Source organism: Arachis hypogaea, chromosome 1, assembly GCF_003086295.3.
Source record: "Arachis hypogaea cultivar Tifrunner chromosome 1, arahy.Tifrunner.gnm2.J5K5, whole genome shotgun sequence".
Lineage (NCBI taxonomy): Eukaryota > Viridiplantae > Streptophyta > Magnoliopsida > Fabales > Fabaceae > Arachis > Arachis hypogaea.
In genome coordinates, this window is record NC_092036.1 from 18,159,113 (window position 1) to 18,173,642 (window position 14,530).

General features: G+C 36.2%; 1 protein-coding gene across 1 annotated transcript; it reads right to left on the reverse strand.

Annotated features, from left to right (window-relative positions):
• Window positions 1–442: 442 nt before the first annotated feature.
• On the reverse strand, window positions 443–2,976 carry LOC112799808 (cytochrome P450 81E8). Its single transcript, XM_025841826.3, has 3 exons — window positions 2,230–2,976; window positions 1,699–2,017; window positions 443–1,306 (listed from the first exon to the last, which is right to left on the reverse strand). The coding sequence occupies exons 1-3, from the start codon at window positions 2,928–2,930 to the stop codon at window positions 701–703; spliced, it is 1,626 nt and encodes a 541-aa protein (XP_025697611.2). The 5' UTR covers window positions 2,931–2,976; the 3' UTR covers window positions 443–700.
• Between the last annotated feature and the right edge of the window lie 11,554 nt (window positions 2,977–14,530).

Here is a 14,530-nt window from a genome sequence, read left to right on the forward strand (position 1 = left end):
CCTTCTGTCGTTCCGACCTTTACCTTTACCTTTTTCTTTGTGAACCAGCTTATTACCCTTGTTCGTTCACGAAAGCGCAGGAACCCTTACTCATTTAACACTACATCCAGGTACCAATGTAGCAGCTTTTGCTCATTTGACATTGTACGCGAGCCATACAGCGCGATGCTTTCGAGCAACGACCTAACTTTAGCGCAATAACGTCTTTGATCCATGTCATGAATATTCGACTAAGTTTTTATGTTGACTGTCGAAGATCTAACACAACCCTCTTCCTTTATCCGAGCTTGGGACTAGCTATGTACCACAAATGTAGTATAGATAAAATTGCTTTTTCTATTTGTATATGTTTATATTGGCCTTTTTTTTTTCTTTTTTTTGCCGATTTGAATTTGAATATCCTTAAAATAAGGAAAAATCATTCAGAGTGTCTAAAATCCTCTTTGCCAAAGCTCCTCGTGATAGCTAACCAAATAAAGTTGGCAAGTTGCCAACCCTTTTAGCTTACTTAAATACAAAGTGTTTTCAGTACTAGATAATTGAGTAGTACGTTTTATTATGCCTAGTAGTTCTTCACATAACTACTTACATAATTATTTTACTATATAATACAACAAAAGTGATGAAATATTATAAGATTTAAACAAAGCATAGCATATTCTTTCCATTAGTCTAAGATTTTCTTTTCCTTACCAGCTCCTTAAAAAACCTTGTCAATGATACTTGAATCTGCTTTACATAAGGCCTCCAAAGGAATCAACTTCGGGGTGGTCGCTCCTCTTCCTTCACTCATATCAATTTCGTCTTCACTTATTCGCTTCCATTCAAAACATTGAATCAATAAACCCAAAGTTAAACTCACTGTACGGTTCCCCAAGTTTGCTCCAGGACATGCCCTTCTTCCAAGCCCAAACGGAATCAACTTTTCTGCTTCTCCTTCTTTCTCAAATCTCTCAGGCTCGAACTCAGTAGGGTTGCTCCATAGTTCAGGATCTCTATGAATAGCCCAAGCATTTACCAACAGAATAGTATTCTTTGGGAAGTTGTATCCTCCTACGGTGCAATCTTTTGAAGAATAATGTGGCGCCAATAATGGAAATGCAGGGTGCAACCGAAATGTCTCGTGGATAACATTTTGTAGGTAAGGGAGTTTCGAAATGTCGGATTCTTCTATTAAGCGATCTTGTCCTATTTGAGTATCTATTTCTTCCTTGGCCTTCTTTAACACTTCTGGATGGTTTAGTAATGCAGCCATAGCCCATTCTAAAGAAGTTGCTGATGTTTCTGTTCCTCCAAGAAGCATAACCTGCGAGTTCAAGTCAAATTCGACACCATAAGAGTAAAATCTTTGTTTCGTTTTCATAAAACTAGTAATTTTCTTCATATTCAAAAGTTGGTGAATGGAGACAAAACTTAGAAAGTTTGGAAAATCTGAGTACTATTGATTTTCGCGTAGAATAAAATGAAGATTAAAAAACCAGCAGTGATAACCGTCACCTTTTAGGTTCATTAAAAAGTTAATGTATCTAAACAATTCAGTGAACTAAAAGAGTAAAAGCGACAGCTATTTTGATAAAGAAGGCCATAGCCCATGTATTTATAATCATATTATATATTTATTATATAGTTCTAAGACCTCTTTCTGTTATATAACACAAGAAGCAGCAGCAGCTAAAAGAGAGTGAAAGCAACAATCACCAGAACAATGCCTTTGATGATTTGATCCGTGTAGTACTCGGGCTGCGACTGTTGCAAGCTCAATAAATGGTCAATCATAGTATTTTTATCTCCACCCTGTTTCATTCTGTGTTGATCAATAAGCCCCTGCAAGAATACATCGCTTCTCCTAGCAATATCCTTGAGCCGCTTCTCTAGGTTCCCAAAATCGAACCACCGAAGAACCTTCACGAATTCAAAAGGGTTACTAGACCCTCCCAACGATAAAAGTTCTTTGATGAGCTCCCTGAACTGCTTCGCTTCCTCTGTGTCCGCGACGTCACAGTCATCACCATAGTACCTTTCATGGATAAATACAAAAATGTTAGGAAAACAGTATAAATTACTAAAATAATTGTGTATTTTTAATATAATAAATATATAATATAATTATAAATACAACTATATTAAATGTACATTAAAATTAATTACTAAAAAAAATTAATGTAAATTAATATATATTAAAATATAAAATATAAGAAATTGTTAATGTTGTTTAATTTTCAAACATACCTCTTCCCCGAGATCATCCTCATGATGGTGTTGAACGTCATCTCCGTGAGCTTCGACTTCAGCTCAACCTTGGCAAAATCTTCACCATTTCGCGATGGAGCCGCAAGGCTTTGTACCAGCCTCAGGGTCTCGTCCCTTCGTATTCCCAAGAACGAGTTGAGGCGGTGCGTGGAGAGGACATCAAGGGAGATAATGCGGCGGACATTGCGCCAGTGGTCGCCATAAGGTGCGACCGTGACGGTGGTGAAGTTGTAGCCGACGTGTTTCGCGGAACGGAGCGGCGGCCGGTTGGCCAAGATGATGTCGTTCTTTGTGAAGCATTCTTGAACGAGAGAGGGCGATGAGACGACGATGACGGGTTGGGAACCGAACCAGAGGGAGAAGACTTGGCCGTACTTTTGAGAGAAGGCGTGAAGGGTTCGGTGCAAGGGGAAGTTGAGTTGGCGGAGGTTGCCCAAGATGGGAAGAGGTGGTGGACCTGGTGGAAGGTTCTTGAACCTTCTTGTTGAGAAGTGGAACTTGAGCGTTATGATGAGGAAGAGAATAGAAAAGAAGGTGTAGGAGATTAATGGTGTCATTCTATTTTTAGCTATGTTGCAGTGCTTGTTAATTATTATGATGCAAGGTTGAAGGTTCGGTGCCATATGTAGACTATATAAAGAGACGTGTTTTGCAGAAAAAGGTTTAGAGAGAAGTTTCATCACTTGATTACTAGTCAACTACGTTGGGAAATGAAAATTGGACACCGGTTTTTAAAAGTAAGATAGAAATAGAAATAAAAATCAGAAGATACGACAAATCAACAATCCCTAGTGAAGTAATTGTTTTATTGTTTGAAGAAATTTCTTTTCTTCCTTGACAGATAATTGTTTATTGATAAAAATTTAATAGTATATTTTTTTTTGTTCCTATTATTAAAAAAATACAAAATAACTGAAAGAGTAATAAAATTTATGAAAAAGATTTTATCAAGAAAATAATCTTGCAAAATATTTTATATGTATATTTATTTAAGAGTAAAGTATCGTTTTTGTCTCTAATATTTGGAGTTAGTTTTATTTATGTCTCTAACGTTTAAATCATCCTATTTGTATCCTTAACATTTATAAAAGTGATTCGATATTATCTTGTCGTCAATTATACTAACATATCAGATTGTATTTTTCAATTATTCTCATTTGAATATATTCATTCTATTAGGTCTTATTTAAATGTGTTCAATTTCAATATTGTACCCGCTATTTGTGTTTAGGTTCAATTATATCTCTAAAAAGTGAATTATATAAATATTGCAGGGATTATTTTCAACTTTTGATGAGCTATTATTCAGAGTAGATTATCGATTTTGTCCCAGACATTTGAACTCTAACTTTAAGAAGAGATTTTCAGAACAATAACTAAAACTCATGATGTGTAATTGACGATAGGACAATATTGAATCACTTTTACAAACGTTAGGAATACAAATAGAACGATTTAAACGTTAAAGACACAAATAGGACTTACCCCAAATATTGGAGACAAAAATGATACTTTACTTTTGTTTCACTTGTTTTTTAGTTAACTTCGACAAGCAGTGTCGAAACGAGCTTGTATCAAGATCTCAAGTATTTGGGAGCAGATACAATTCCTCTGAAAAAAGAGTGAGTTCGATCCAGGAATTACTTAATTAGTGTCGAGGCGATTTATATGAGAGTCGCTAGTGATAAATTTATAACAGATGACGAGGGAATGAATAAACAATATGATGAAAATGTAAAATGTTGATTAAAACAAACTAATAATAAAATACAAAAAAAAAAACAAATAACAATGAATACGATAAGCAAAAGCAAATAAATAGAAGATTGACTTCTGACACTCACATGCATTTACACCCTATGTTCTTTCGTTGCGTCGCAGAGATTCAGAATTTTATTATTTTAAGTGATAATCTAATATTTTTAGTGAAGTCCTGAACTTTTTCTGAATTTCTATTATTTATAGACCATGTGAATTTAACTGATTCTGGAGCATATTGTCTACGATCTCATTTTCTCTTTTTTCTTAACCACGATCTTATTTTGACTATAAAAAATTTTTATCTCCAAATTTTTATCTTTGATTTTCAAGTACTAACTTGTTCCTCAATTTTCGCTTCCATATTTTCATTTCCAACTTTAAAGGCCGGATGAAATTTTTGACACTTTGAAAGAGGTCATCCATTACCTTTCGATTTCGACATTTTTTGTAATTTTTTTCTGTCAACTCCAATTTACCTAATTTTATTTCTGCAGTTAAAATACTGCTTTGATTATTAAAGTTACTGATAATAAAAAAAATATTTTTTTTACCAACAACTCTTTATTTAATTATAATTTATATTTTTATACTATACATAACAGCGTTACGAGAGAGTAGAATTGTTTTACAAATTTTCTTTTCAAAATACCTTTCATCATGAATAAGCCATAAAAAAGTTATTTTGTTAACTACAAAAATTAAACACATAATCTTTTAATATAGATTTCTGACCCAACGTTATATCTTGGACTAACGAAAGTAAGTGGGCCGAAAACAAACGGGCATATGAATGGCCATTGCGAAAAAAAAAAATATTAGGGACTCTGAAAATAAAATTAGCATGTATATTTGTAAAATGTAAGTTACGTAAATTGAAAATGTTACCTGAGGAGTATTTACAAATAGTTTGTGGTTTGATGTTAATTTGTTGGAACTGTCCCATTATTAGGTCATACAATAATTGCCGTTATTGACAGCATAGTCATTCGTGTTGTGGGTGTTTGGAAATTATTTTGATTTCCTTACTTATTTGTGGCAATACATATATTAATTATAATCATAGATTATGTTATTTTAAATTAAATAATTTATATATAATGATGATCTCATTTATTGTTTTAAATACTAATTGAATAAGTTATTATTATTTTTAATTTAAAATTAAATGAAAATAAAATCGAATATTATCTTTTATTTTTTAGATAATTATCTTTTTGGATTTTAGATATATTATCTTTTGGGTTTTAGATACTATTTTATTTGGGTTTAAGGGTTTAATGGGTGTCATGCTCAAATATAAATAGACCTTCAGGGTTTCGATTCCCAACATACCAAAAACCGCCTTTGTTGCTCTTTTCCCATCAAAAGAGTTACAGTTCAGCCGGCCTAGGAATACAGAAGGCTTTGGTTGAGGAAGATCGAAAGAACCACAAGATCTAAACTCTTCCGATCGTATGATTCATGTTTATGAATTCAGATACGCTTCCGCATTATGTTATATTTTTTGTGATTCAATATATCTGGAATTATTGAAATTAATTTATTGCAATAAGTGGTACCAGAGCCATCCATAATTAAATTATCAAAAATATTCAATTTTATTTTATTGGATCAATATATACATATATGTTGTTTACATATAAAATTGTCGCGCATTTGGTGAAATTGTTTTTACCATGCGCATGCGTCATATGTGTATATGTATATTAGTATTTTCACTGATCCCTCATGAATTTTTTTTATTATGTATGCGCGACTGTTCATGACTTTGAGTATATATATATATATATATATATATATATATATATATATATATATATATATATATATATATATATATATATATATATATATATATATATATATAAAACTTTAGTATTGTTTTGGCATACATGTTATTGTGGCCATTGAGATTACTTTATATATATATATACTTTCGGCTGCTTTTATATATATAAATTTTACCATATTCATTTTTTTTAATTTATGAATTCAGTTACTGATTTGTTTTGAGACATTAGTACAAAGTATTATTATGATTGTCTCGGATGTAATTCTGTAGGCCATTAATTTAGTATAAAATTGATTGATTATCCTTTTAGAATATAAGGATTAATATGTCTATCTAAAAGAAGATTTATATTTGGCCAAGTTATGTGTACATATTAATAATATTTGAATAATAAAAAAATTATTTAATTGTTGCATAAAGAAACTAGTAACAATTTAGATTAGTATACCCATCTATTTTATAAAGATTTGGTTTTGGAATAAATTGATTGAACATTATGCTGCCAAAGTAGCTTCTTTTATAAAAATTGATTTATTCAAAACATAAGGAATATGATGTTATGTAATTCATGCGAATATTGGTCGGCCCAAAGGAAGGTCTATATTTGGCCGAATTACATACACATATTAATAGTAAATACATGTTTGGGTAACACATTAAGAATAAAGTAATGTTTATTATTTATGCAAACAATAATCGGCCCAAAGAAAGTTTATTGTTTGGCCAAATAATAAGCATTGCACACTTTTGTTTATTTTCTATTAATTATGCGGTCAATAATCGGCCCAAAGGAAGGTTATTATCTGGCCAATTAATAGAAAATATATGCGGTAATAAATAGGTTGCAAAGTTTAAGTTTTCATGTGCGCATTAAGTCGGTCCAAAGAAAGGCTTAATGTGTGACAGGAATTTTTACAATATTTGATTACTGCAATGAGAGTATCACTTACAATTAATTTTTCTATCCAAAGATTGAAAATTAATGTTGTTCTAGATATCTCAATATGGATTTTTCCCATTATTTAACTAATGTTTACTACATGTTCCTTTTGTTCTAATCCAGAAACTGTTGCTTTAGCTATCAATGTTTCTGCACTAATTAGTAGTGTTCCTATGCTGAATGGTTCAAACTTTAAAGTTTGGAAAGATACCATGGAGATTGTCCTCGGTTGTATGGATCTAGGAGAAACCCACTTCCACTCCGGAAAATCTCAATGAGATTAAAATAGAGAAGTGGGAGAGATCCAATCGAATGAGCATTATGATCATGAAACGCTCAATTCCTGAGGCGTTTCGGGGCTCAATTATGAGGATAAAGATGCCAAACAGTTTCTAAAGGGTGTTAAAAAATTCTTTACTAAGAATGAAAAGGCAGAGGCAAGTAGTATTTTGAGCAAACTTGTCTCCATGAGGTATAAAGGTAAAGGAAGCATTAGGGAGTACATTATGGAAATGTCTCATCTTGCTTCAAAATTGAAAGCACTAAAGTTAGAGTTGTCTGAAGATTTACTCGTGCATTTCATTTTGATTTCCCTTCCTGCACACTTTGGGCAATTCGAAGTGAGTTATAACACTCTGAAGGACACTTGTCCTTAAATGAGCTTATATCTCACTGTGTGCAAGAAGAAGAGAGGCTACAGCAAGATAAGACTGAAAGTGTTCACATGGTTTCATCTTCTCAGTATAAAAGAAAGCGTGATACTACTGCGGATGTGCCTTCTCAGCAGAAAAAAAGCTAAGAAACAGGATCAAGTTTCAACCTATTTCTTCTGTAAGAAGGTGGGACACATGAAGAAGGATTGTACCAAATATGCCACTTGGCGTGTGAAGAAGGGTATAATTCTCACTTTCGTTTGTTCTAAGGCTAGTTTAAATTATGCACCTGCTGATACTTGGTGGGTAGATTCTACTGCTACTACTCATGTAAGTGTCACTATGCAGGGTTGCCCGTGGAGCCGACCGCCAAGTGATGCTGAAAGATACATCTATGTGGCAGACGGCAATATAGTTGCAGTCGAAGCTATAAGAACCTTTAGATTATGTTCCACGAGTGGATTTTACTTGGATTTATTAGAGACATTTTATGTACCATCATTTAAGACGAAATTTGGTTTCTGTTTTTCGTTTAGACAAATCATGTTATTTTTTGTTCATTCGGAGACAATAAAGTCAGTCACTTTTATAATTCGAATAATATCTGCTCTGGTCATTTGGTGGATAATCTATATAGGCTTGACTTAAATTCCTATAATAATGAAATACTGCAAATGGGTACAAAACAAAAACTAAATGAGAATTCGGCATTATTATGGCACAAACGCCTAGATCACATCTCTAAACAGAGAATTCAGAGGCTTGTGTCGGATGAAATTATTGGACCCCTAAATTTGGCGGACTTTGAAGTCTGTATTGAGTGCATAAAGGGAAAAACAACAAACAAAAGGAAATTAGGTGCCGAGAGAGCTAAAGATGTCTTAGAACTGATACATACCGATATATGTGGCCCATTCCCTACTGTCTCTTGGAATGGACAAACGGTACTTTATTACGTTCATAGATGATTACTCTCGTTATGGGTATCTATATTTAATTCATGAAAAGTTCCAAGCCTTGGATATTTTCAAGACTTTCAAAGCTGAAGTTGAACTTCAACTTGGAAAGAAAATTAAAGCTATCAAATATGATCGTGGTGGTGAATACTACAGAAGATATGACGGTTCAGGTGAGCAACGTCCTGGGCCTTTTGCTCTTTTCCTAGATGAGTGTGGTATTGTTCCGTAATACACCATGCCAGGCAAACCTAGCATGAATGGTGTTGTAGAGCGAAGGAACCGAACACTTAAGGACATGGTGAGAAGTATGATTAGTCATTCTTCCTTGCCTGAATCACTCAGGGGAGAAGCCTTAAAGACCGCAGTGTACATCCTTATTAGGGTGCCAAGCAAAGCAGTTAACGAAACCCCATATGAACTTTGGACTGGGAAAAGACCCAATATAAAGCATTTGCATATTTGGGGATGTCCAACTGAGGCACGACCTTATAGGCCGCATGAAAGAAAATTGGACTTAAGAACAATTAGTTGCTACTTTGTTGGTTACGCTGAGCGCTCACGGGGGTACAAGTTTTACAATCCTGCATTAAGGTCTATTTTTGAAATGGAAAATGCGAGATTTCTTGAGGATGTTGAGTTTGGGGGGAAGGAAATGTTAGAAATGTTGCTTTTGATGAGGATTCTGTAACTGACAATGATCGGGTCTTTGTACCTATTATTGTTCAAGACACAGTTATAGTACAAAAGCACAATGAGAATCCTACTGTAGATCCAGTTACAGTACAAGAGAACAATGAGAATATCGTTGTTGCTCAAGATACTGCTACAGCACAGAAAAATAATGAGAATCCTCCTCAATTCCAATCCATATAGCAAGCTCAACAACCTCAAGAAGTGTCATTAAGGAGATCCAATAGAGAAAAGAGAAAATCCATCTATGATCTCAAACAAGCTTCCCGTTAATGGTATCACGAGTTTCATCAAGTTATTACCTCATATGGTTTTGAGGTAAATATTATAGATAAATGTGTATACCGCAAGTTCAGTGGGAGTAAATACATCTTTTTGGTCTTACATGTTGATGACGTTCTACTTGCTAGTAACGATATAGGCTTGTTACATGAAACTAAGAAATTTCTATCGAACAAATTCGAAATGAAAGATTTTGGTGATGTCTCTTTTGTATTAGGAATCGAGATACTAAGAGATCGCTCTCAAGGTATTCTTGGATGATCACAAAAGAACTATATCAAAAAGATTTTAAGTAGACATGGCATGAAAAGATGTAGACCAATGGACACACCCGTAACTAAAGGAGACAAGTTCAGTCTCAAGCAATGCCCTAAAAATGATCTTGAGAGGACAGCAATGCATGATAAACCTTATGCATCAGCATTAGGGAGCTTAATGTATGCTTAAGTCTGCACAAGTCCCGATATATCATTTATAGTAGGAGTGTTGGGTAAATACTTGAGCAATCCAGGCATGGATCATTGGATAGCTATTAAACGCATAATGCGTTATCTAAAGAGAACAAAGGATTACATGCTTGCTTATCGGAGATCAGAAAATTTTGGAGATCATTAGGTACTTTGATTCCGATTTCATGGCATATGGTTGCGAAACTTTGTCATTGAGCTTTATATAGTAGATGACATTGAAAGGCCATTAAAGATATTTTGTGACAATAAGTCAGTAGTATTATACTCCAACAACAATAAGAGCTTGACAAAATTGAAGCATACAGACATCAAGTTCTTAGTTGTTAAGGAGAAAGTTTAAGAAAAACATATTTCCATAGGACATATAGGAACAGAGTATATGCTAGCAGACTCAATAACCAAGGAATTGACCCCTAAAGTCTTTCATGAGCACACTGCTCGGATGGGTGTCAATATTTGTGATGCCTTGGTTTAGTGGGAGTTTATTTTATGCTATATGTCCTATGACAGATATTGAGTTATTTTTCTGCAGAATTAAGTTGATGGTTTATTTCATGTTATATGAAATGTTCATTTTTCAATATTTGTATTGTGTTTGATCTCAATAAACTTGGACCAGTGACAAACCCCATTTTGAGGGTTTATCTTGTGCTAATTTCAAAGGGTTTGTCAATGATTTCACACATTTTCTGAATGAAAATACAAGGACTTGCATTCCTTTCCTAGTTTTGTCTCATGAATGAAAACATGCTTATTTTGCACTAAAATAGATACCTCTCTAATCTCCTCTTGATGCCATTCGATGCCGTGACTTGTGTGCTGAGTGGTTTCAGGGTATAGAGTAGGAATGGACAGGAAAAGAGAAGGAAGACGGGTACAAGGAAAGGAAGCATGAGAATTGAAGCTTTGGAAATTTCCGCATGGGCGCGTGCGCGCACCTGACGCGCCCGCGCGGATGAGAACAACGTGAAGCCGAGACTAAGAGCCAAGCCACGAGCCGGCTTGAGCAGCGGCTAAGCCAGGATCCTCATGGACGCGTACGCGTACGTTCCGCCTCCGCGCATACTCCAGAACCGCATCCAGGGCGCGCACGCGTACCTTGCGCGTACGCGCCGATGTTCGAAAATGATTTTTTTTTAAAAGTCACGTGACTTAGGCGTGGAGTTGGTTAGAGGTCCTAACTTTTGAGGAGTGCTTTGGCGGGAAAAGGCTTAAGAGGACCAAGGGGGCAAGGGCTGAAGACACTTAGTTCATTTTTCTAGTTTTGAGATATTTTTTAGTTAGTTACATTGTTAGAGAGAGAAACTCCAACTTCTCTCTAGGATTCATCAACTTCTCTCAAGCTTTTACTAGGGTTCTTCCTCATCAAAATTCTGGATTTTTACCCATTCCTTGGTGAGATCCATTGCAACTTTCATTTCACTTTGTTCATGTAATAGGTTTTCTCTTCCAATTTCAAGTTGTAGTTGTAATTGCTAACATTCCTTGGATCTAGGATTCAATTCTATGATTTTTGGATTCCATCGATATTTTGAGGTTTTGGTTCTCACTGTTGCTCCTTGATACTTGTTGCTAATTCCTTGTGTTGCAATATTTCTAATTTTACTTTTCTCTTCATTTCACCATGACTTTCCTTTTTGCTCATTACATGTTTGGTAAAATGTCAATACTAGCTATGGAGTAGAATTTTTGTACTTGGCATAGGGTTTGGAAATTGGGAGGAATTGAATAGTTATCTCAATAGTTGATTGAGAGTTAGGGATTGCTAATTGACTTGGAGTGCACTAAAGCTAGATTCCCATAAGGTGAAGCTAGGACTTGTGACTCAAGTTGATTGTTTTCATTTGATTTTCCTCTATACTTAGAGGATAACTAAATGAAGCAAGGCCTAATAGTTGTCAACATTGAATGAGCTATGAGGATAGAATTTCCAATGCCAACCCTAAGTCAAGTCCTTTTGATAATTGATTGCTTGTTTCTCATTACTTGCTAAAACCTTCAAAGAACTCAAACAAGGCTTACTAAATCCATAAGATGCATACTTTGGCAATTCCAAGGGAGAACGACTCGGGAGATTAATACTCTCGGATATAGATTGTAGTTTTGTTTGATGATGGATTTCGCGTTGGTTTAGACTATACTACGATTGATCACTTGATAAATTCTATACCAACAAAAATTCATTTGTCAAAATGGCGCCGTTGCCGGGGAATTTGCTTTGTGTGCCATGTTATTGTTTGGATTAAGCATGTGTATATGTACATAGTTGCACCTCATTGTGAATAATTCAAGTGACTAACCCCTCATTTGTTACAATGAATTTCATCCCCCCTTCATTGCATGACGCGTTCACAACCGAATCCGAGCTTAGTCCCTTTTGATCCAGAAATAGAACGAACTTTGTTTCATATTAGACAAGCTCGGAGGCGGCCTAAGTTTGGAAAAGGGGAAGAGGTTTTCACCACCTCAACCCTTACTAAAAGTGAACATTGAACCGTCACTCAACGAAGGCATTAATCCTACTCCCATCAATCTCACTAACAAATCTTCTTTTGTTCTAGGTACTAATACCATGGATGCTCCGAGGAGAGTTACCATCAAGGAAGTGGGTGCACCGGATTATGTCCTTCAACCCCTTCACGTAACTCACCCCAACTTGAATGCTAACTTTGAATTGAAGACCGCTTTGATCAACCTCCTACCTAAGTTTCATGGGCTTCCCGCACAAGACCCTATTCGATATCTCAAGGACTTCCATTGCATATGTTCAACTACTAGACGGGAAGGGTCCGATGAAGTTGCTATATGGTTGTTTGCTTTCCCTTTCTCTCTTGAGGACAAGGCTAAAGAATGGTTCTACACCCTCTCTAGTGAAGTTACCTCCGATTGGGACTTACTTAGAAGGGGATTCTTGGATAAATTCCTACCTCCGGAAAAGATGGATAGGCTAAGGAAGGAAATGTCTTGTATTGTGCAAGGTGAGACGGAACCACTCTATGAGTATTGGGAACGGTTTCGTAAGCTACTAGATGCATGCCCCAATCACATGCTTGACACTCAAGTATTGCTTGGATACATATGTCAAGGGATGCGAGAGCAAGATAGAACCCTCTTGGACACTTCAAGCAATGGTTCTTTGTCTAAATATAAAACCGCGGAGGAGGCATGGCAACTTATTATTGACTTGGCCGAATCCAATCAACATATGAGGCGAAGAGTCAATCGTTCAAGGACCGTGAATGAGGTATCAACTAGTAGTGAAACCACCGCTCTAACTCAATCCTTGAATGAGATGACATCCATCTTGAAACAACTCCAATTGAACCAACAACAATCACAACCTCAATCATACCAACAACACCCTCCACCACCTCAACAACACAACCAACAATTGGTCCCTCAAAGAGTATGTGGCATTTGCTCTTGCTACTCTCACTACACGGATGAGTGCCCAAGCCTTCAAGAAGACAATACCTTGGCGGCTACCCACAATTTCTATGATCGCCCTAATCAAGGATACTACCAAAGCGGTAATCCTAACCAAGGGTACTCTTATCAAGGAGGAGGAAGCCACAACCAAGGAAGTGGGCACAACAATCAAAATTGGAGAGACAACCATCAACAAGGGAATAGGGACAACAACAACAATGGAGGAGGTCAAAGATGGGGTAACAATTCACAAAACTTCTCACAAAACCGACCATACAACTCACAAAATCAACCATACAACCAACAAAACCCACAAAGAAACTACCAAACCTATCAACCACCACATCAAAGACCACCACCCAACCAATCACAAGCTCCTCAACTCACATATGCAACCACCCCCTCTAACCAAGACGAAACACTCCGAACCATTATCCAAGGTCAAAAGGAACTACAAAACACACTTGCTTCCGGCCTCACCGGCCTCACCTCTACACTACAAGCTCTTCTCGCACGCATGGATACACCATCAACTCCCTCTCCTCAACCCCCAATCCAAAGTGTCATTCCCTCTCAACCTCAACCTAATCCAAAGGGGGGCATCAATGCCATCACCCTTAGATCCGGTACGCAACTAAAAGGGAAGGAAGCAAAGGACTCAAGCCCTATCACAACCGCTCAAGAAGAGGAGAGAACAAATATAGAAGAAGTAGTGGAAGAGGAGGCACCACAAGCCATAGTTGAGGATGAGGTCCAACCAACAAGAGAGACAACCAAGGCCAAAAGAACCTTGGAAGAAGAAGTTGCTCAACCACTTCCATTCCCAACACTTGCAAAGAAAGCTAAAAAGCGCATAGAACTCGACCCCAAAATGGTGGAAGTGTTCAAGAAAGTTGAGGTAACCATCCCCCTCTTTGATGCTATCCATCAAGTTCCTAGATATGCTAAATTTCTCAAAGACTTATGCATACATAAGGACAGAATTCTTGAATTGGAAACCATTCCATTGGGGAGTTCTATTTCCGCTTTAATGGGAACACTACCCGAGAAGTGTGATGATCCGGGTCCTTGTATGGTCACTTGCACAGTCAATGGAGTTCAATTTAGAGATTGTATGTGCGACCTTGGAGCATGCGTTAGCATCATGCCACTATCCGTCTACCGGGTGTTGAACTTACCACCACTAAAAAGGTCGACGGCAAGATTTGTCCTAGCGGATAAAAGCATAATAACCGTAGCGGGTGTTGCGGAAGATGTATTGGTGAATATAAAAGGGTTGGTGTTTCCGATTGACTTCTATGTCC

What these genes read in the sequence shown, in the direction of transcription:
- LOC112799808 (XM_025841826.3), bottom strand. Translation starts at nt 2,930, where the DNA reads ATGAAACTTCTCTCTAAACCTTTTTCTGCAAAACACGTCTCTTTATAT. An exon ending in AGGATGATCTCGGGGAAGAG is followed by an intron (nt 2,018 to 2,229) that starts GTATGTTTGAAA and finishes TATCCATGAAAG; the next exon opens with GTACTATGGTGATGACTGTG. An exon ending in TCATCAAAGGCATTGTTCTG is followed by an intron (nt 1,307 to 1,698) that starts GTGATTGTTGCT and finishes TTGAACTCGCAG; the next exon opens with GTTATGCTTCTTGGAGGAAC.